Source organism: Scyliorhinus torazame, chromosome 7 (assembly GCF_047496885.1).
Source record: "Scyliorhinus torazame isolate Kashiwa2021f chromosome 7, sScyTor2.1, whole genome shotgun sequence".
Classification (NCBI taxonomy): domain Eukaryota; kingdom Metazoa; phylum Chordata; class Chondrichthyes; order Carcharhiniformes; family Scyliorhinidae; genus Scyliorhinus; species Scyliorhinus torazame.
Genome location: NC_092713.1, coordinates 36,129,731 through 36,152,631, shown reverse-complemented (window position 1 = coordinate 36,152,631; position 22,901 = coordinate 36,129,731). Strand labels below are relative to the sequence as shown.

General features: G+C 45.7%; 1 protein-coding gene and 1 long non-coding RNA gene across 10 annotated transcripts in view; one reads left to right on the top strand and one right to left on the bottom strand.

The window, feature by feature from the left end:
• Positions 1-22,901, top strand: part of LOC140426148 (uncharacterized) — a 165,656-nt gene that overhangs the window by 3,787 nt on the left and 138,968 nt on the right. Inside the window, exon 2 of the long non-coding RNA XR_011948137.1 lies at positions 19,892-19,931. This is a non-coding gene — a long non-coding RNA (uncharacterized lncRNA). The remainder of the gene's footprint in view (positions 1-19,891; positions 19,932-22,901) is intronic.
• Positions 16,290-22,901, bottom strand: part of tlcd4a (TLC domain containing 4a) — a 99,582-nt gene continuing 92,970 nt past the window's right edge. For all 9 annotated transcript variants that reach the window (XM_072510561.1, XM_072510553.1, XM_072510554.1 and 6 more), the window contains one exon: positions 16,290-21,066. In XM_072510561.1, the coding sequence (XP_072366662.1) occupies positions 20,751-21,066 (316 nt within the window). In that variant the 3' untranslated portion in view covers positions 16,290-20,750. The remainder of the gene's footprint in view (positions 21,067-22,901) is intronic.

Here is a 22,901-nt window from a genome sequence, read left to right as displayed (position 1 = left end):
TTGTCCATTTTGTAAGGACAAATATGAATGCGGAATACAGGGTTAACGGTAGAGTTCTTGGCAATGTGGAGAAGCAGAGAGATCTTGGGGTCTATGTTCATAGATCTTTGAAAGTTGCCACTCAAGTGGATAGAGATGTGAAGAAGGCCTATGGTTTGCTAGCGTTCATTAACAGAGGATTAAATTTAAGAGCCGTGAGGTGATGATGCAGCTGTACAAAACCTTGGTCAGGCCACATTTGGAGTACTGTGTGCAGTTTCTGGTCGCTTCATTTTAGGAAGGATGTGGAAGCTTTGGAAAAGGTGCAAAGGAGATTTACCAGGATGTTGCCTGGAATGGAGAGTAGGTCTTGCGAGGAAAGGTGGAGGGGTGCTAGGCCTTTTCTCATTAGAACGGAGAAGGATGAGGGGAGACTTGATAGAGGTTCATAAGATGATCAGGGGAATAGATAGAGTAGACAATCAGAGACTTTTTCCCCGGGCAGAACAAACCATTACAAGGGGACATACATTTAAGGTGAATAGTGGAAGATATAGGGGGGATGTCAGAGGTAGGTTCTTTACCCAGAGAGTAGTGGGGGCATGGAATGCACTGCCTGTGGAAGTAGTTGAGTCGGAATCATTAGGGACCTTCAAGCGGCTATTGGATAGGTAACTGGATAACGGTAGAATGATGGGGTGTAGATTAATTTGTTCTTAATCTGGGACAAAAGTTCGGCACAACATCGGGCCGAAGGGCCTGTTCTGTGCTGTATTTTCTATGTTCTATGTCCTAATCATGGGTGATTTTAATAATAATAAAAAGTAGGCTTCAATTAAGTTAATGTGAAAAGCCCCTAGTCGCCACATTCCGGCGCCTGTTCAGGGAGGCTGGTTCGGGAATTGAACCCGCACTGTGCTATACCAGCCCCATTTTAACATGCATATTGACTGGATTAATCAATTGGCAAGGGTAGCCTCGAGGGAGATTTTATAGAATGCATAAGTGATTGTTTCTTTTTTTTAAATATATTTTATTGAAAATTTTTTCCCAAACAACATTTTTCCCTCTTACAAAACAAACGGAACGATAACAAAATAGAAATTTTTAACAAAACACAAGTAACAAAACCCCATTATCTATTGACCTATACTAAACTAAAGCCCCCCCCCTTCCCCCTGGGTTGCTGCTGCTGGTCATCTGTCTTCCCTCTAACATTCCCTTGGGTAATCGAGAAATGGCTGCCACCGCCTGGTGAACCCTTGAGCCGATCCTCTCAGGGCAAACTTATCTGCTCCAGTTTAATAAACCCCGCCATATCGTTTACCCAGGCCTCCAGTCCGGGGGGTTTCGCCTCCTTCCACATAAGTAGGATCCTGCGCCGGGCTACTAGGGACGCAAAGGCCACGACATCGGCCTCTTTCGCCTCCTGCACTCCCGGCTCTTCCGCAACTCCAAATAGAGCTAACCCCCAGCTTGGTTTGACCCGGGCATTCACCACCTGCAAGATCACTCCCGACACTCCCTTCCAATATCCTTCCAGTGCCGGGCACGCCCAAAACATATGTGCGTGGTTTGCCGGGCTCCCGCCACACCTCCCACATCTGTTCTCCACTCCAAAGAACCTGCTCAATCTTGCCCCCGTTATGTGTGCTCTATGTAGCACCTTAAATTGAATCAGGCTAAGCCTGGCGCATGAGGAAGAGGAGTTTACCCAGCTTAGGGCATCAGCCCACATACCCTCTTCTATCTCCTCCCCTAATTCTTCTTCCCACTTTCCCTTTAGTTCTCCCACCGACTCCTCCCACTCTTCCCTCATCTCTCTGTAAATCTCTGAGACCTTGCCCTCTCCGACCCACACCCATGAAAGCACCCTGTCCTGTATCCCCTGTGTCGGGAGCAACGGAAATTCCCTCACCTGTTGTCTAGTAAACGCCCTCACCTGCATATATCTCAAGAAATTTCCCCGGGGTAACTTATACTTTTCCTCCAATGCTCCCAAGCTCGCAAAAGTCCCATCTATGAATAAATCTCCCACCTTCCTAATTCCCAACTGGTACCAGCTCTGAAATCCTCCATCCATTCTTCCTGGGGCGAACCTATGGTTGTTCCTGATAGGGGACCCCACCAGGGCTCCCCGCACCTCTCTCTGTCGCCTCCACTGTCCCCATATGTTCAGTGTTGCCGCCACCACCGGGTTCGTGGTATACTTTTTAGTTGAGAGCGGTAGCGGTGCCGTCACCAGCGCCTCTAAACTCGTCCCTTTACAGGACTTTCTCTCCAGTCTTTTCCACGCCGCTCCCTCACCCTCCATCATCCATCTACGTATCATTGCCACATTGGCGGCCCAATAATAATCTCCCAAGTTCGGTAGTGCCAGTCCTCCTCTGTCCCTACTACGCTGAAGGAACCCTCTCCTTACTCTCGGAACTTTCCCTGCCCACACAAAGCTCGTGATGCTCCTATCTATTTTATTAAAAAGGTCCTGGTGATTAATATAGGGAGACATTGAAATACAAATAAGAACCTCGGGAGGACCGTCATCTTAATTGCTTGCACCCTGCCTGCCAGCGATAGAGGCTGCATGTCCCACCTCTTGAAGTCCTCCTCCATTTGTTCTACCAGCCGTGTCAAATTAAGTCTGTGCAAGGTTCCCCAGCTCCTAGCGATCTGAATCCCCAGGTATCGGAAGTTTCTTTCCACTTTCCTTAGCGGTAAGCCTTCTATCTCTCTACTCTGGTCCCCTGGATGTATCACAAATAATTCACTCTTCCCCATGTTTAGCCTATACCCCGAAAATTCCCCGAACCTCCTCAAAATTCGCATAACCTCTATCATCCCCCCCCGCTGGGTCCGACACGTATAGCAATAGGTCATCCCCGTATAACGAGACTCGGTGTTCTTCTCCCCCTCTAATCACCCCTCTCCATTTCCTGGAGTCTCTCAACGCCATGGCCAAAGGTTCAATTGCCAACGCAAACAACAGTGGAGACAGCGGGCATCCCTGTCTTGTTCCCCTATATAATCGGAAATACTCCGATCTATGTCGACCTGTAACTACGCTTGCCGTTGGTGCCCCATAAAGTAGTCTAACCCAGCGAATAAACCCGTCCCCAAACCCAAACCTCCTTAACACTTCCCATAAATACTCCCACTCCACCCTATCAAATGCCTTCTCTGCGTCCATTGCCGCCACTATCACTGCCTCCCCCTCCACTGGGGGCATCATTATCACCCCTAATAGTCGTCGCACGTTAACATTCAGTTGTCTCCCTTTTACGAACCCTGTCTGGTCTTCGTGCACTACCCCCAGGACACAGTCCTCTATCCTCGATGCCAGTACCTTTGCCAGCAATTTGGCGTCCACGTTCAATAGTGAAATAGGTCTATAGGACCCGCACTACAACGGATCTTTGTCCCTCTTCAAAATTAGCGATATCGTCGCCTCCGACATCGTCGGGGGTTGAGTCCCCCCTTCCCTGGCCTCATTGAACGTCCTCGCCATCAACGGGGCCAACAAGTCCAAGAGATTGTTTCTTAGAGTAATATGTTATGGAGCCAACCAGACAGCAGGCTATTTTAGATTTAGAATTATGTAACGCAGAAGGGTTGATAAATAGTCTTGTCGTTCAGGATCCTCTTGGAAGGAGTGATCACAGCATGCTAGAATTTCAAATTCAGATCGAGTGAGAGAGAACATGGTGCCATACTCGAGTTTTAACATTGGGCAGAGGTAATTATACAGGCCTGAGGAAAGAGTTGGCCCAAGTAGACTGGGCACAAATAATTGAGGGTAGGACAGTTGAGGAACAATGACGGATGTTCAGGGAAATGTTAAACACCTCTCAATTAAAGTATATTCCTGAGAGGAAGAGGAATTGTAAAAGGGAGAAAATGTCCCATGGCTAAATACGGAAGTCAAGGAGGATATAAAGGCAAAAACTAGGGCATAGTATACTGCAAAAGCTCGTGATAAACTGGAGGATTGGGAGAACTTTAGGCGTCAGCAAAAACCTACTAAAAATAGAATCAGAAAAGCTAAGATGAACTACGAAAGGAAACTAGCAAAAAACATAAACACTGATACCAAGAGCTTCTGTAAGTATACAAACAGAAGAGAAAGCTAAAATAAATGTTAGCCCTTTAGAGGACGATACTGGTGAGGAAATAATGGGGAACACAAAGATGGCGGAGGCACTGAACCAATATTTTGCCTCTGTCTTCACAGTAGAGGATCACCTCTCCAACTGCTCACAGCCCCACAAAATATGTACGTGGTTCGCTGGCCCTCTCAACTACCCCCTGGAAGAACCACCTTAAACTGTATCAAACTCAGCCTCGCACACAACGAGATTGAATTCACCCTGCGCAGCGCCTTACTCCACATCCTATCTCCTCCCCCACCCCCCCCCCCCCCCCCCGCCCCCCAACTCATCCTCGATCCTCACCACTTGCTCTCCCACCTGGTCCCCCAGCCACGCCACCCCTATATGTCCCTGATCCTCCCCTTCCATTTCTGGAAACAGCGTCCGTTCAAATAGGGCACATTCCGGTAGCTTGGGAAATCCTCTCCATACCTTCTGTGCAAAATCCCTCACTTGCAGACACCTGATTTTGCTTCCCTTCTGGAGTTCTACCCTCTCCCGCATGCGGCTCTTCCAGACCTGCAAACCTCTCCTGGGATTTCCAAATAGGACTCACCTAACGGTTTTGCCGCGTACTACACCCCAAACTTGATCTGCCTTGGCCCTGTGGAACCCAGCACGCCTTTTCGCCAGCTCTGCGCCAATGCCCTGATGAATTTGGATCTTGTTCCCCTCCCATTCTCAGTTCCATTTCCCCCTGGCCCACCGCAGGATCTTTTCCTTCTCCACAAACTTGTGGAGTCTCACAATCACCGGCCGCAGCGGCTCCCTCGCTCTAGGCTTCTGCCTTAGAGACAAAGAACGAAGAACAAAACATCACAGGAACAGGCCCTTCGGCCCTCCAAGCCTGTACCGGTCATAATACCAACCTTTGCCAAAACCCTCAGTATGTCCTTGTGCCGTATCCCTCAATACCCATCCTATCCATGTGTTTGTTTGTTTTTAAATATATTTATTAAAGTTTTTAACACAATTTTTCACCCTTACAAACAACCCCCCCCCCCCCCTCGTAACAAATAGAAAGAAAACGCACATAGCAAGATGTAACATGGTAAAACGATATGTTACAGAACTTTGTACATTGGATTCCTCCCGTACATGCCAGTTTTCCAGATCCTTCATGTATTATCTTGCTCAAATACCCCCCAGACAGACCCCCCTCCCCCCTCCCCCGCCCCCGCCGGGTTGCTGCTGCTGCTGACCGACCTTCATCTAACGCTCCGCGAGATAGTCTAGGAACGGTTGCCACCGCCTGTAGAACCCCTGCGCAGACCCTCTCAAGGCAAACTTTATCCTCTCCAACTTTATAAACCCAGCCATATCATTTATCCAGGCCTCCACGCTGGGGGGCTTCGCCTCCTTCCACATAAGCAAGATCCTTCACCGGGCTACTAGGGACGCAAAGGCCAGAATGCCGGCCTCTTTCGCCTCCTGCACTCCCGGCTCGTCCACTGCTCCAAATATTGCTAGCCCCCAGCTTGGCTTGACCCGGGCTTTCACCACCTTAGATATTGTTCCCGCCACTCCCCTCCAGAACCCCTCCAGTGCCGGGCATGACCATAACATATGGACATGGTTCGCCGGACATCCTGAGCACTCCCACATCTGTCCTCTACCCCAAAGAACCTACTCAGCCTCGCCCCCGTCATGTGCGCTCTGTGAACCACCTTAAATTGTATCAGGCTAAGCCTGGCACACGAGGAAGAGGAATTAACCCGACCTAGGGCATCAGCCCATAGCCCCTCCTCAATCTCCTCCCCCAGCTCCTCCTCCCATTTACCCTTCAGCTCCTCTACCAACGCCTCCCCCTCTTCTTTCATCTCCTGGTATATTGCCGACACCTTGCCCTCTCCCACCCATACGCCCGAGATCACCTGTCTTGAATTTCCTGTGCCGGGAGCAACGGGAATTCCCTCACCTGCCGCCTCACAAACGCCCTCACCTGCATGTATCTGAAAGCATTTCCCGGGGGTAGCCCAAACTTCTCCTCTGGTGCCCCTAGGCTCGCAAATGTCCCATCAATGAACAGGTCCCCCATTCTTCTAATCCCCGCCCGATGCCAGCTCTGAAACCCCCCGTTCATCCTCCCCGGGACAAACCGATGGTTACCCCTGATCGGGGACCACACCAAGGCTCCCATTGCACCCCTGTGCCATCTCCACTGGCCCCAGATCTTTAGCGTTGCCGCCTCCACCGGACTCATGGTGTACCTTGTCGGTGAGAGCGGCAGCGGTGCCGTCACCAGCGCCCCCAGGCTCGTTCCTTTGCAGGACGCCATCTCCAACCTCTTCCATGCCGCCCCCTCTCTCTCTATTACCCACTTACGGATCATCGCCACATTTGCTGCCCAGTAGTAGCTCCCCAGATTCGGCAGCGCCAACCCTCCTCGGTCCCTACTGCGCTCCAAAAACCCTCTCCTTACCCTCGGGATCTTATTCGCCCACACAAACCACATAATGCTCCTGCCTACCCTCTTAAAAAGGCCTTGGTGATCACGATGGGAAGGCACTGAAACACAAAGAGAAACCTCGGGGGACCACCATTTTGACCGACTGCACTCTACCCGCTAGCGAGAGCGGTAACATGTCCCATCTTTTGAAGTCCTCCTCCATCTGCTCCACCAGCCTCGTCAGATTCAGTTTATGTAGGGCCCCCCAACTCCTAGCTATTTGGATCCCCAGGTACCGAAAGCTCCTTTCCGCCCCCCTCAGCGGTAGATCATCTATCCCCCTTTCTTGGTCTCCTGCCTGTACTACAAAGAGCTTATAGCCCGAAAAATCCCCAAATTCCCTTAGAGTCTGCATGACCTCCACCATCCCCTCCACTGGATCCGCCACGTACAGCAACAGGTCATCTGCATAAAGCAACACTCGATGCTGCTCTCCCCCTCGGACCACCCCCCTCCATTTCCTAGACTCCCTTAATGACATGGCCAAGGGTTCAATTGCTAATGCAAACAACAGGGGGGACAGGGGGCACCCCTGCCTCGTCCCACGGTACAGACGAAAATACTCCGACCTCCACCGATTCGTAACCACACTCGCCACCGGGGCTCTGTAAAGGAGCTCAACCCAACTAATAAACTCTCCCCCAAACCCAAACTTACGCAACACTTCCCAGAGGTACTCCCACTCTACTCGGTCAAAGGCCTTCTCCGCGTCCATAGCTGCCACTATCTCCGCCTCTCCCTCCACCGATGGCATCATTATCACGCTCAAAGCTCGCAGATCGTGCCTTCATGCTGCTTGGTATGTGCTCTTGTTTAGTTGAAATGCTGCACTGGTCTGGCCTCTGGTTGTGGCCAGACGTCTTGAGATGTTGAACTACTTGTTTTGGCCTTTGCTTCTTTGCTTCTGTCACTTCCAATGTCCTCTGGTACCACATACCTTGCATACAGCGTTAAAGCTGAACATTTTCTGGGTGCACGCATGAGGCCGCAATGCCCACAATTCTGGTTAGGCTTGCCTGCATTCGCTATCATGCCAATGGTGGTCAAATTATACATGGCCTATGGACTCTGTCTACCGTTAGTATGGTTGCGTACTTGTATCCACTTTGTAGGAGTGCTTCTACATGTAACCTTTGGGTTGATCCAAGAATATTTTTGGAACACTTCCATTGGAGTAGAATCATAGAATTTACAATGCGGAAGGAGGCCATTTGGCCCATCAAGTCTGCACAGGCTCTTGGAAAGAGCACCCTAACTTAACCCCACTCCTATATCCTAGCCCCATAACCGCACCTACCCTTTTTGGACAGCAAGGGCAATTTAGCATGGCCAATCCACCTAACCTGCACATCTTTGGACTGTGGGAGGAAACCGGAGCACCCGGAGGAAACCCACGCAGACACGGGGAGAACGTGCACACTCTGCACAGACAGTGACCCAAGCCGGGAATCGAACCTGGGACCCTGGAGCTGTGAAGGAACTGTGCTACCACCACAAGCTCAATTATTCTGATGGCTAACTCTGCTGTTGTAAAGTCGCAATCAGGTCCCTTGTCTCTGCAACAACTTATGAATGGACCAATGGTCACTGTCAGCTGTTGCCAGAAAAGCATGAATTCCATGCGGTGTGTTCTGAAGTTGATCTTAGAACAGTGACCATTGTTTTACCCGAAATTTTCAGACAGACATGTGGTGTTTAGTTTATAGAGGTCTTCATTGTTGGTAGCAATTCTAATGGCTTGTTTACCCAATCCCAAAATACTGAAGGGCAGGAAAACACAGCTCAACACGTTATCAGAGCAAAATGAAATCAAATAGGAGATCCGTGGCCTTAAAATTAAATTTTGTGGTCATCTTTTAGCATGATTTTTAATGCTGTCTGGGGCTTTTGACAGCGATGCAAGTTTCCTCCTGCTTTTTTTAGTTCTGAGTTGTAGTACCTTTAATAGCTACTTCCTTAAATGGTCAGAGGTTACTGCTCGACTGCAATGGTGCTGCTGTTGAGTTCTGTTTCATCTTTCTGGTTTAAGTTTAAACTCCGTCCATGTAACAGTGATTTAGGTGAGAAAAAGGCCGCAGGCTTCAAAAATGAAAGCAAACGGGAAATATTTGGTTTAAAATATACAAGCTTCTTTAGCTGTTCAGGGCTGTTATTGGACAGCCTCCTTCTAGCTAAGGCTGCAGCACTCCGCCTTCCCCTGGACTCGCCCCGGGTCTGTAAGCTCTGCAAACAATTGAGACCCTCCAGGCTCTGCCATTTAATTTCTGCTCCTGCTTAAACTTCGCAGCAGGTACACTTCTACTATTTCAGCTCTTCCAAATCTGAACAATCTCACCAGGACCCAATGCCAGCTGCTTGGATCAATGTGCAATCCCAGAATGGACTGTGTGTGGGGAATTCCAAGAAAACTGCAAAATCCTTATACACGATGAGTTCCGAGTTGTTTCCATACCAGTTCTTTTCTTCTGCTGGATATGGCAGGTTGAGGCTTGTATCCTGCTCGGTCAAATCTGAAAAAACTGTGCTGCCACCATGCTACATTGTTTTTTTCTCCATGTACCAATCGTACACCAAGACTTGGTGAAACAATAATGTGGGTTCTTTATCTATACAATATATAAAGTCTGATCTTCAAATAATGTTCATTGGGAGGCTGTTAGGCACTCATCTGGCCTCAATTACTGTTGCTTGCAGTCTTACTTGGCCTTGGGACCAATATATCACATTCTGTCAAGATGTGTGGATGTTTAAGATACAATTCCTGAAAAGTGCATACACATCATATCACAACAATGGATGGCATGCCAATCAAGCGGGCTGCTACGAGCTGGAAGACAAAAACCTTCAATGGTGTTGAAGTTGCAGTCATCACGGCAAGTGGAAAGTAGTCACACTAATGTGTCTGGTAGATGGTGGAAAGGCTTTGAGGCGTCAGGTGTTGTCACTATGATCGACTCCCTCACCTATTTTTATAGCCAGGTTCTGAATATGGTTGAACCAGTTAAATGTCTGCTCAATGGTGATCCCCAGGATATCGAGAATGGGGGATTCAGCAAGATAACGCCACTGAATTATGAGGTATGGACAGGGTGGATAGCAACAAGCTTTTTCGAAGAGTGGGGGTGTCAATTACAAGGGGGTCACGATTTCAAGGTGAGAGGGAGAAAGTTTAAGGGAGATGTGCGTGGAAAGTTTTTTACGCAGAGGGTGGTGGGTGCCTGGAACGCTTTGCCAGCGGAGGTGGTAGAGGCGGGCACGATAGCATCATTTAAGATGCATCTAGACAGATATATGAACGGGCGGGGAACAGAGGGAAGTAGATCCTTGGAAAATAGAAGACAGGATCTGGATCGGCGCAGGCTGGGAGGGCTGAAGGGCCTGTTCCTGTGCTGTAATTTTCTTTGTTCTTGAATGTAGGCGAGCAATGGTCAGCCTAATTGGAGGTAGTTATGGGTCATCACTTCCAAAGCACAAATGTTGCTTGCCGCTTATCAGCCCAAAACTGAGTGCAGAACAGGTATTGCGATGGTGGACTGCTTAAATGTCGGAGGAATTACAAATATAAACATCCCCATTTCTGACCTATTGTTGGAGGAAATGTCATTTGGAACACTAATTCAAGAAACTCCTAGGGATGACTACAGCCATTTTACTTGTGCGAGGTATGACTCCAGCCAGCTGAAAGTTTTCCCCCTTATTCCCATGGACTTCAATTTCATTCGGCTCCTTGATACCACAAGAGGCTAATGCTGCTCTGATGTCAAGAGCAGTCATCCTCACCTCATATTTTATAAACAATGAGATATTCAGAAGTTATATGTAAAATTTACTTCATGTATAAATATCTGGTTGTAAATAAACTTTATTTCCTCAAGTAAGTCGTAAATGTACCATAAATAATTTACTATTTGTGGTGAGAACATTAAAAAAAAAAGTAAGCCAGAGGGTGGCATGATGGTGAGCACAGCTGCCTCACAGCACCAGGGACCGGTACCGGTTCAATTCTGACCTTGGGTGACTGTGTAGAGTTTGCACGTTCACGTCGTGGGTTTCCTCCGGTTTCCTCCCACAATCCAAAGATGTGCAGGTTAGGTGATTAGCCATGCTAAATTGCCCCTCAAGTGTCCAAAGGTTGGATGGGGTTATGGGGATAGGGTGGGGGAGTGGGTCTAGGTGAGGTGTTCTTTCGGAGGGTCAGTGCAGACTCAACGGGCCGAATGGCCTTCTTCTGCACTGCAGGGATTCTATGATTCGGCTCCTCAAAGTTACTCTGCCATAACCTTCTAATCAACTGCACGTTCACATTTTATCCCCATATCAATTACCATAGTGCCCAGAAGTCTATTGGCCTCAGTCTGGAATATACTCTCTTGAGGTAGAGATTTCCAAAAGATTAGTCTGTCCTGTTTGGTAGGCTTTAAATTTGTGAAAGGACAAAAAAATGCTTTTAAAAATTATTCCACTGAGAAGCTCCCATGTAAAATGCAATGGAGATGCTGTATGGAGCTTCATAAATTACAGGGTTCCAGCTTTGATTCTGCGGAGTTTGAGCAAATGTAGGCCACTGTGCAGAAAATACATCCCAGGAGGCCCACCTAACACCCCAACCTCGCATAAGTGTGTATGCACGGATGTCAGGTAAGAACAGACCGAGACCACAACGCCACTGCCTCCAGCTCCTCCTCCTCCAACCCCCCCTTCCATCCACGTTCACATATAGAAGAACACGGACAAGGAATGCCAGTAATAAGCGGGAATATTAATTATGGAAACCCAGAATTCCGGTGGCGCCATGTAGGTGGAGATCGCAAGTTAGGTGGCTCCTGCTAGAGTCTTTGTTTTTTTGAGTCTTTATGGCCGGTCCCAGGGGTACTTTTTGGATGAGATGATGTGGGATGTCCTAAAGAGTTGGTGGAATGTTGAAGTTCCAGGTCAGGGAAAGAAGGGGGCGAGCGAAAGTCGGCGAGTGTTGCTGTGAGTCCAACAGGAGGAAAGATGGCGGGAGGCTGGGTCGTCTGTTGGGGCCGCTCCCATCACATTTGAGACTCTGACCAAGGCGGTGTTAGGGGAGTTTGAAAAGGTTGTTCACCAAACATTGAGAGGTGCTTCGCTTAAAGAGTGGGTGGAGGAGGCACTTGTCCTGATAAAGGTTGCATTAACAAAGATGTCGGTCAAGGTGCGGGAGCAAGGAGAGCAGATGAAGGGGGTGGAGGAGGCATTGTCGCAACATAGAGACCAGTTCACCTCGATGGGGTGGAGCTGCGGAGGGTGGCGGAGGTCAATAAAGGGCTAAAAGCCAAGGTGAAGGACCTGTACAACAGGTAGAGAAGACAAAATTTGAGGATTGTGGATCTGCCTGAGGGGGTGGAGGGCCCGAGGCAGACCGAGTATTTTGCGAACATGTTCGGCAAGTTGATGGGGGGGGGTGAGATCCCTCTCTCTATATGTTGGACAGGGCGCATTGGTCGCTCCGGCCTAAGTCAGAGAATGAATGAGCCACCAAGGGCGTTCCTAGTCTGTTTCCATAGCTACCACGTAAAGGAGGCCTTGAGCTGGACGAAGCAGAAGTGAGAAGGCGTTGGTATATGTAAATACCAAGATCTTACAGTGAAGTTGGCGAGTAGATGAGCAGCCTTTGGACGGGTGAAGGTGGTATTGTACAGCAACGGGGTGAGGTTTAGAGTGGTCCACCCAGTGAAGCTGAGAGTGACTCACAAGGCGAAGGACTTTTATATGGAGGCGGCAGAGGCGTTCGTTAAAGCTGATGAACTTGGACAGAGATGAGAACTGGAATCTGGACGTTGATGGTGTGGACTGGCATTGAACTTTTTCTGGATTTTTTTTCCAATGGTTTTTTTTTTTTTACATGTGTTCTGGTTTCTTCTTAAGGGTGTGTTTTTTCTTTATTTCGGAATGCCGTTTCCCCATTCTGGTGGTATGGCTGGAGGGGTTGGAGTTGGTTGGAGTGTGAGGTGGGGGGGGGCTCTGGCAGGGGTCACCGTGCTAGCAAACAAAGGTTGGCTAGTGAATGGGAGTGTGATGGAGGAGAGGGTGGAGGGTCCGCGGTCATTGTAGCCTGGTCAAGCAGGTTTCGATGGCTCTGGGAGGGGATCGATACTGGGTGAGGTGTTTGGAAGTGGAAGTGGATGGGGAGATTCTGGAAAGGCGCGGGTCGATAGTAATAAAAAGATAGGGTGGGTCTGGCGGGATGGGTGGGGCGGGGAGGGGTGAGTGACCCCCGGTCAGAATGGTGAAGTGGAACGTGAGGCGGTTAAGAGGGGGCGGTTGAAGAGACCGAGAGGTTTTACCCATTTGAACAGTTTAAAAGCCAATGTGTTGTTGCTGTAAGAGACCTATCTGAGGCTTAGAAAGGTGGGGTGAGCCAGGTGTTTCATTTGGGCTTTGATTGTCAGGCTCGGGAGGGGGGGGGAATTGGCAATTATAGTGGGCAATTGGGCGAGGTTCCAGGTGGAGAAGCTGGTGGCAGATACGTGATCGTAACAGGTGGAGACTTCTACACCTGAGGGATCAGGAGTATTTGTTTTTTCCCACTGCACAAGGCGTTCTCAAGGATTGAGTTTTTCTAGGTGGGGAAGACGCTGTTGGCTAGAGTTAAGAGGACAGAGTATTCGGCAATTGTGATGTTGGATTATGCTCCACATTGAATGGGCTCGGTACTAGAGAAGGGGGTGGTCCAGAAGCCGGGTTTGGGGATGGATGTGGAGCTGCTGGTGGACAAAATAGGGAAGATGATTGAGGAGTACATGGGGTACAATTGTATGGGAGATATCGTGCCTTCGATGGTTTGGAAGACCCTGAAGGCAGTGGTGGTGGTGGGGGGGGGGATCTTATTTCAGGCTAAAGGCGGAGAGGGAGGAACGCCAATAGTTGATGGAACAGATTTTGGAGGTGGATGTGAGGTATGCGGGGCATACAGATCCAGGCTCTTGGCAAAGAGGAAGGAATTGTAGGCGAGGTTCAACCTACTGTCAACGGTGAAACCGGTGCATCAGCTGAGAAGGGCGAGGGGGGCTATCTATGTGTATGGGGAGGAGGCAGGTCATATGTTGGCATGTCAGCTTCTTCGGCAGGCCACGGCGAGGGAGATAGTTTGGGTTCCAGATAGAACGGGGGAGTCGGGTGGCAGCTCCAGAGCGGATTAACAAGGTGTTTGAGGAGTTTTATCGGAATTTGTACAGGTCGGAGCCGCCAGAGGATGAGCGGGAGATGAGGGAAATGTTTTGAGGGGCGGGGGATGAGCGGGAGATGAGGGAAATGTTTTGAGGGGGGGGGGGGCGGTGTGTGGTTAGAATGCCCAAGGTTGGGTGGGGCTGGTTTAGCACAGTGGGCTAAACAGCTGGCTTGTAATGCAGAACAATGCCAGCAGCACGGGTTCAATTCCCGTACCGGCCTCCCCGAACAGGCGCCGGAATATGGCGACTAGGGTCTTTTCACAGTAACTTCATTGAAGCCTACTTGTGACAATAAGCGATTATTATATTATTAAGTGGAGAAAGCGGGGCTGGAGGAGCTGGTGGGGGTAGAGGAAGTGAAGGCGGCAATCAGGAAGATGCAGGCATGGGAAGGTAGTGGGGCCGAATGGGTTCCCAGTTGAAATTTACAAGATATTTCAGGACAAACTGGCGCCGTTGCTGGTGGAAATGTTAGCGGATGCGATGGACAGGGGGTTCTTGCCGAAAACGATGGGACAGGCCTCCATCCTTATTACTGCTTAAGAAGGATAAGAACCCAGTGGATTGTGTGTCGTACAGGCCCATGTCTCAGCTGAATGTGGACGCCAAGATATTGGTAAAGGTACGAAGTATGCCTTCCGAGGGTGATTGGGGAGGATCAGACGGGGTTCGTCAAGGGCAGACAGTTGTCATTGAATATGAAACGGCTGTTAAATGTGATGCTTTCTCCAGCAGAGGCACGGGAGTTGGGGGGTGGTGGTGGGATTAGATGCGGAGGTGTTTGATCGGGTGGAGTGGAGTTATCCGATTGCGGTTTTGTGGAAATTTTGGATTGGGCCGAAGTTTGTGGTATGGGTGAAGTTGCTTTATAAGGAGCCGATGGCGAGAGTGCGCACAAATTATATGAATTCAGGGTATTTTTCATTGCACAGGGGAACGAGGCACGGGTGCCCCATGTCCCCCCCCCACTTCTGTTTGCGTTGGCGATAGAGCCCTTGACCATTGCACTGAGGAGCTTGGAGTTATGGAACGGGATAGTGAGGGGGGGGGGGGGGGGGGGGTGTATGGGACATAGGGTGGCCTTGTATGTGTGTGATTTATTATATATTTCGGAGTCGGACTCCTCGGTGGGGGACATAGATTTAGGACGTTCTCAGGATATAAGCTGAATTTGGGGAAAAGGGAGCATTCTGCGATTTCCATTCCAGGGACAGGGGCTGGGTGGGAGGCTGCCATTCCGTTTGGCAGCATCTCACTTTAGGTATCTGGGGGTGCAGTTGGCCTGGGACTGGGCAGGTCTTTGAAAGTTGAATTTCTCTAGCTTGGTGGGGAGGGCGAAGGCTGATTTGTTGAGGTGGGAATATCTTCCTCTGTCACTGGCGGGCCAGGTACAGGCAGTGAAGATGAACATTTTACCGCTTTTTTAGTTTCTGTTTCAGTGCTTGCCAGTCTTTTTGCCCAAGGCATTTTTCAAGGGGGTGGACAGCCGGATCAATTTGTTTGCCTGGGCAGGGAAGGTGGCCGGGATAAGGAAGGTGGTGCTGCAGAGGAGACGGCAGTCGGGGGAGATGCCGATCAGGGGAAGTCACGGATTTGAGCTGGAGAGGATGGATGCGAGGTTTCGGGGATGGGAAGAGAAGGGGATGAGGGAGGTGAAGGATTTGTTTCTGGGGAGGGCGGTTTGTGAGTCTGGAGGAGCTGAATCAGAAGTTTGGGTTGGCGCAGGGAAGCGGGGGGGTTTTCAGTACATGCAGGTGCAGGGCTTTGCGAGGAAGGTCTTCCAGATCTTCCTGATAGTGCCTGCCTCCTCATTGCTGGAGGCGGTGCTGTCAGCAGGTGGGTAACTGGGGGGGGGGGGGGGGTTGGAGAGGGGTTCATCTTGGCGATTTATGGGAGGATTTGGAGGAGGATCAGGTGTACATGGAGTTATGGCTAAGTGGGAGGAAGAGCTGGGGGTGGCGTTGGAGGAGGGAGTGTAGTGAGAGGTGCTGTGGAGGGTGAATATGCACATCATGTGCATATGGTTTGGTCTTGCCCAAAGCTGGAAAGGTTTTGAAGGGTGATTTTAAGCACCATTTTGGGGGTTTTGCATGTTGATGTGGAGCAAAGTTCCTTGGAAGCCATATTCGGGGTGTCAAACAGGCCAGATTTGCAGACGGGTGCGATGGCGGATGTCTTAGCCTTTGCCTCGTTGATTGCTAGCAGGCGGGTCTTGTTGTGGTGGAGGTTAGCTTCGCCACCCTGTGCCTGAGCGTGGCAGAGGGACCTGCTGGAGTTCGGAGCCTTGGAGAAGGTGAAATGTGCTTGGGGGGGGGGGGGGGGGGGGGGGGTTCTACAAAAGTTGTAGTTTGTTCATTCTGCATTTTGGAAAATTGGTTACCGTGGACTGTTGAAGGAGGGGTGGGAGGGAGGTTTAATGTGTTGGGTAGGTTTGTTATTGCTGTAAAATGTAAATACGTTGTAAATTTTGAATAAAAATACTTTTTAAAAAATTATGGAAAACCAAATTACTCTTCAGCAAAGTCAATGACCAGAACAAATGCTTTATTGTCATTTAGAATATGATCTTTCAGAAAGGTGTTAAATTTCTAAGCAAAAGGCTCGTCACATGTGAAATACATTTAAGTAGAAACAAAAATTGCACGCAAGATTATCTAACATAGCATCAAAAGCTTTCAACGCAAACCTGGATATAGTTTTGAGCAGCATGATAAATGCAAGATTTGACCTAAAGTGGTATTTATATGGCATTCATAGGACTTCAACTTGTGGTACTTATTAAGGGTATTGTGCAAATATCTAATTTCAATGTAAAACCCTTAACGATATACATACAAAATCCAATCTGCCCGCCCATCGTGCCCTTGGAAAGAACCATCCAATTAGTCCCATTCCCCCACTTTCTTTTGCCTATTTTCTAAGTATTTATTAAATTCCATTTTGAACGTTATTACTAAATCCACTTTCACTACGCTGTCAGACAGTACTTTCCAGATTATAACTTGCTGTCTGTTCTTTTTCCCCCCCTTGCATGTTGCCTTTGGCCCTTTTGCCAATTAACTTTAATCTGTGTCCTTTGGTTACTGGCCCTTCTGGCACTAGAAGCAGTTTCTTTACTCTTTAAAAGCAGCTTTTATAACAGCTTCATTGTTATGGTTCCGAAGTAGCAATCAAATAGATTCCAATGTATTGTGCTGACGAACTTTAAAAGATTAAGGCAAGTACGTAACTAATCTATAACCATTCATTGCTGGCAGTTTAGTGCCGTATCACATTAATCACTCAGAATCTTTTCATCATTTTGCTACACTGTAAAAGTTATTGACATTCTAGTGCAACCTTAACTCTCCTTCAAAACATTACATGTTTTAAAAATGTGATTTCGGGAAATTAAGTTATTCAGCACTTAGAACAATTCGCAAAGAAACAATATTCAGTTTCATGGACAAAGCATTATAGGTAATATAGATGAAAAAAACATATATATCTAAAAGAGTCCCTTTCAAAAAACATCAATAAAATTGAGGCAATTTCATTACATTTTAAAACCAAATAAGCATAGATATTAAAAACATCTAAATATCATATATGACAATCTATGTCACATCCAGGACACAAGCTCTCCTCACTTCATTAGAAAATATTATGCTGGTAGTTTGGAAGTGTCTGCATTGGAACAATTCTTTTGATAAGCCATAAACTTATTAAACTTCTTTTCAAAAGAACAATTAGCTGTGTAGCGATGATGCGGATTCTTACCAGGGTACAGTTTAAGCAGCGCATAGTTGTACTTCACAATGGTGACAATTCTCCATAAGCCTAATGAAACAGCTAATCTCAACCAGCTATTTGACCACAGAGGAGATAACAGCCAAGTCTGATACCACTATCCCCAGAAATCCACATCTGGAGGCCTCTCAGCAAAGGGAAACAAGTGTTGGAACCCTTCCAGATTTTCTCCTCCCTCACCAAAAAGGGGGCGGGGGGATTGCAATCCAATTTCAACAGTCCAATTGCTGCAATAGGCCGGGAGTAATTAATTTACAGAATAGGAATCAAATCTGGCCAAATGAATTATTGCTACACCAGTCTTTCCTGTACTCCATTAAGCATCAACAGTTCCTGGGAAGCTCTTAGATCTTCTTGCATCGATACTGAATTTCAGTTTGAGATCAATGGAAAAGTAAAATGGATGAGTTGTAAATTGGCTCCGCTACATTCTACCCTTACAATGTCCATCACAAAGATTAACACAAATCAAGTGACAAAGAAACAGTAACTCTAAAACACTGCATAAAACCAAAACATGATCAGTTCTCCTCAAATTTCTCTTTTTGATCACTACAAATTTAAAATTATATATGCATGCATGTCCCCCATCACCACAGACAGATTTAAATAAATAATTACAAAATAGTACATTTATTGTGGCTGACAGAATTCCTGGTTAATGGGACAGATGATTACAGTAACATATATGCACAGTACAGGAAAGTCTTATGCTGTTTTATATTGATAAAAATTGTATTTTGTTTTCAATAGACTTGTATTTTGGTATAAACTAAGATGGCCATCTACACTAAGTATATTACTCATGCTATTAAGAATATGATAAAAATAATTTAAGTTCAAAATGTGCTTAATAACAGCAAAATAGGGCATGCTTTCTCAAAAGTACAAAAGATAGCCGAATTAAACACATGAAACAATAGATACTTGCATTTAGTGAATATAATAGTCGTTCGGCAGCTTCAAATGACGTCCATCTGCAATGCTCTCAACTATCAAGGTGCTACATTAATATTTTGCAACATTCAAATTTTACCTGTATTATACATTGAGATTCTGATGCAATTAAGATTTTATACAAATTTAGACCTCTTCTTTCTATTTTAACACCAGGAGGAGTGTATTGGTTTGGAGAACTAGCGATACAAAACACACGGAAATGATACCAAAACGTTAAGGCATTTAATCCCTCCAATTGACTTATGCGAGATCTTGGTGGAAAATGCACTTATCATCAAATATACAAACACACACCAAATAATTGTATGCATCGTTAAAAAAAAAACATAAGTTCTAACTTTTCTTTAGAAACCACCAGCTCATTAATAGCAAGTTTGGAATTGGGATGCAGGTGCTGAAGCAAACACAGTAGGTTTGAACAGCAAGTTAGATCAATTGGTTTAACATTTATTTTAGTTTAGAGTTGAGAACTCAGAGGCAAGTACAATATTAGCCTGTTTTTGCCACCATAAAATACAAATAAACAATTCATGAGCATAATCTACCCATATCGTTAAGTGTTGGTTTGACTCAGGCATTAAAGAAGCACACCATGACTCACGAGGTGTTTCGCTACTTATTTCACTCTGCTGTTCAAATTTATCACTTTGACGTCTCATCACACACAATGTTAAAGACCTACAAATTGAACTCAGGATTTTCATGTGGTACATATTACTGGATTTTAACCAACTGTCTCCACAGAATTTCTAATGAATTAAACTTGAATAAGTACTATTGGGTGTTACCTAAAACAGTGACAACTGCTAACAGAAAAAGGTTTTTAACATCTAACGATCTATTATTGTAGAGACTGCTCAATTAACTAATTTTCCCAAGCCTATATGACCTAAATGAAACAAACAACAAAAAGCCTTCCAAGTTTCAATGAACCTGCCCAGTAAAGAAGCAATTACAGCAGAGAAAATCTCAATTCTGCACTGTGAACATGGAAATAACATTGTGTTGGAGGGCTTTGTGATCACAATTAAGGAATGCTGGTCAATGTGTGAGCACTAGAAGACCAATAAAAATCATACCTTGGATGTTATTGCTATGATCAAAAAATGCAAACCATTATAGTTTCATCTATTAATGGCTGTTATTTGTTCCAACAAGATACAGAATGACAAGTCTTTAAAATCTACATTAACTTTTCCACACTAATCCATTTTCAGTCGAAAATGTTACTCAAAACCAAAAATCAAGGCTATGACAAGTAGCTGTTTGCAACCCCTTCACCATTAATTATTGTACAAGATTAAATTATAAAATCACATATAGCACTGATTATTCGCTGCGATTTGTGAATATAATCTGTTGAATTATATTTTTAGGTTCAACTGAAGGAAGGATATCCTATTGTCTACATGCCTGGTAAGTTATCATTAATAATTCCTAAGACAAAAAAGATCAGGCAACCTCTTTTGTCCAATAAGTTCCACACAGCAGGATCACATTATATGACTTTTCATAATGAAATATTTATGCATCTTAAAAACACAATTGATGAATGTAGATAGTAAAATACAAATAAAAGATATTCATAGGAGTCTGCTAATGCATGCAAATAGACAGATTGATCCTCCAATCCTGCAGGAATACGGCTGCTTCTTTCATAGCTGTTCCTCAGGACTTTTTCCTCAGGACTTTTTCCTATGTTAAAGGCACTCTATAAATGCAAGTTATTCTTGCTAATGTTTCAGTGAAGAAGAATTTGTAGGTTGCGGTTGACATGAATATCCTTGAAACTGTTTAGATGTATTCCAAATATAATTCCTTCATGGCAAAAAAAAGTCTTGATGCAGGCATACAGTTGGCTTGCAGTGTTCAAAGCATCACAATGTGTTCCAAAGTAAATAGTGCAAACCTAAAACAGTGCTTAATGGAGAGTTCGATGTAACCAGCATGCAGTTTGAGGGCTTCCACTTACTATTTCTAAAGTATGAAAAAGCAAGTGATTGTAATTCAGTGCGTATTCAATTTGTACACTCTACCTTTACAAAGTCATAAATATATGTTATACAAGTTCCAAAATTCAATGGTCACCTGTATTTGCATGAACAGTTCTTTGAAGTGATACATACAGTACGTTGGTTTATGCAACTAAGTTCCACTGTTGCAAACAAAGACCAACAATAAATGCTCTTATTAAAAAAATCTTTTTAAAAAATTCACTCCAAGCAAAGCCATTCTCTACCGTTGTTTTCCATTTTCCCGAATGTCTGCCCATTGCTTCTTGCAGGCAGTCAAAACCTTGTAGCATCCCCTTCCAATTTTATACATCCACATTATATTCATAACATCTAAGCAAATGCTGGCAGCGATCCAAGCAAATTGTGCTCGTAGTCCAAGTTTGTCAAAGGCCTCCGTTCCAAATGTGGAAATCATTTTGCTATAGTATGGAGGCATGACGGCAATTCTCACCAGGAAGAATACCATCATCATCAGAAACCCATTAATAATATTTGGCATGGAAGTTTTTGGGTAACCTAATGCTTCAAAAAACCACCTGAAAAGCAAAGGGCAATTATGAGAAACACTTCCAACGCAACACCACAATTAAAATACCATTTACATATTTGCATCCCAATCTCTGGCGATTTAAACATAAACTGACAAGCAGATTATCTGATAACTCAAGAGGAGGGATTCAACGCAATTCAAGGGTGCTCCTGCCTCATTTTCAAGTTCAACTTTTCTCTTCCCAGTCACATCAGACCTTCTTTCGGAAAGTGCAATCTTCATGTAAAGAAGGTATTAAAAGATGGACACCTCACAAAGTTGACTCAGTTGCCTGCTGCAAACGCAAAAAGTATATTGTCCTGGAGCATCATCCAGAAACCTATCTTTTCCAATTCTGCTTTCAAACTTCTACATGCAAAAGGTAGAATTTTTGAGCAGTCTGGGAGACTTCCTAAGAACAAGACAATTGGTGTGGAAAGTGTAAACTGTCGGTAATACATCCAGCTGCACACCCCCACCCCCACTAAAAGAATCAGCAGAACTTGAATATCAAACTAGATCAGCTGGCATAAATATGGAATCACAAATTCCGACACAAAGGTTTCATGATGTCTCTGATATTACTGAGGGTGGAATTGGATGAGCTATCGACAGTGATCAGTGCCAAACTTTGGGGATCCCCTCCCTGTCAGGTTTTGCAGTCTTTGTCATCGCCATGGATCTAATTAAAACCCTCAAGAGCTGACTGCTTGCAAATTAAAAAGACTGGCTCCTTTACAGATTAGAGCTCAGCAAGTAACACTGTTGACCTTTCTTGATCAATTTTTAAAATGCACGATTTGACATCCAATCGCAGCTGTAACTGCTTGCAGTTAATTGGTTGCTGCTCATTTTTCAGGGAGAACTTTGAAAATCCTACAGAAAATTAACCTTGATATTTAGCCTCATTCAATTTTGATAACATCCATTAGGGAATTGAAGAGTAGACAAACGAGCAATTGCTATAACCAAACTTTTGCATCAAAAAGATAATTACAGATGAGGAAGGTCACTTTCCCCATCTTAGTTTATCCTTCTATAAAGACCCTATAGTCGCCCCACATTGCAGTTGCTTTCTTTATAATCTGCGGGAATTATATCTACAGCAACATCTAAATATCAGCTTGATCTATTAGTGTCAGTAATGGCTCAGTTGTTAGCAGATCACAAGAATGTTCAAGTCCCACTCCAGAATTAGAATGCAAGAACCAAGGCCAATACTCCAGTGCAGTACTGAGGGAACGCTGCACTGTTGAAGGTGCCAGTATTTCGGTGAAACATTAAACGGAGGCTTTGTCTGTGCCCTCGGGTGGATGTAAAAAATCCTTTGCACTATTTTGGAAGAGCAGAGGAGTCATCCCTAGTGTCCAGACCAATATTTATTCCAATGAATCAGCATCACAAAACCAGGTCATCATCACGCCGCTGTTTGTGGGAGCTTGCCATGTGCAAACTCACTACTGTTTCTTACATTGCAAAAGTGATCATACTTCAAAAATACAGCATGGCTGCAAAGTGCTTTGGGATGTCCTGTAGTCGTGAAAGGCACTAAAATGCAAGTCTTTCTTCCCTTATTTACTCAAGACCAGTACGAGTTCGAGAAATATTCAGGAACATTGCTCTTTGTGCTGGTAATGCAGAATAACTTTATATTTTGATCATGTAATTGAGAGGATGACACATTGACAAATTTATTACCAAGTCAAATTGAAAGAACTGGCTCGTGTGATTCAGGTGTACAAAAAGCTTCCATTTACTGTGGAATTCTTCTCACTGTCTGGCATCCCATTTGGATGAAAAAAGTAAAGTCTTCATACAAGTAACTGAAATAGATTAATAAGT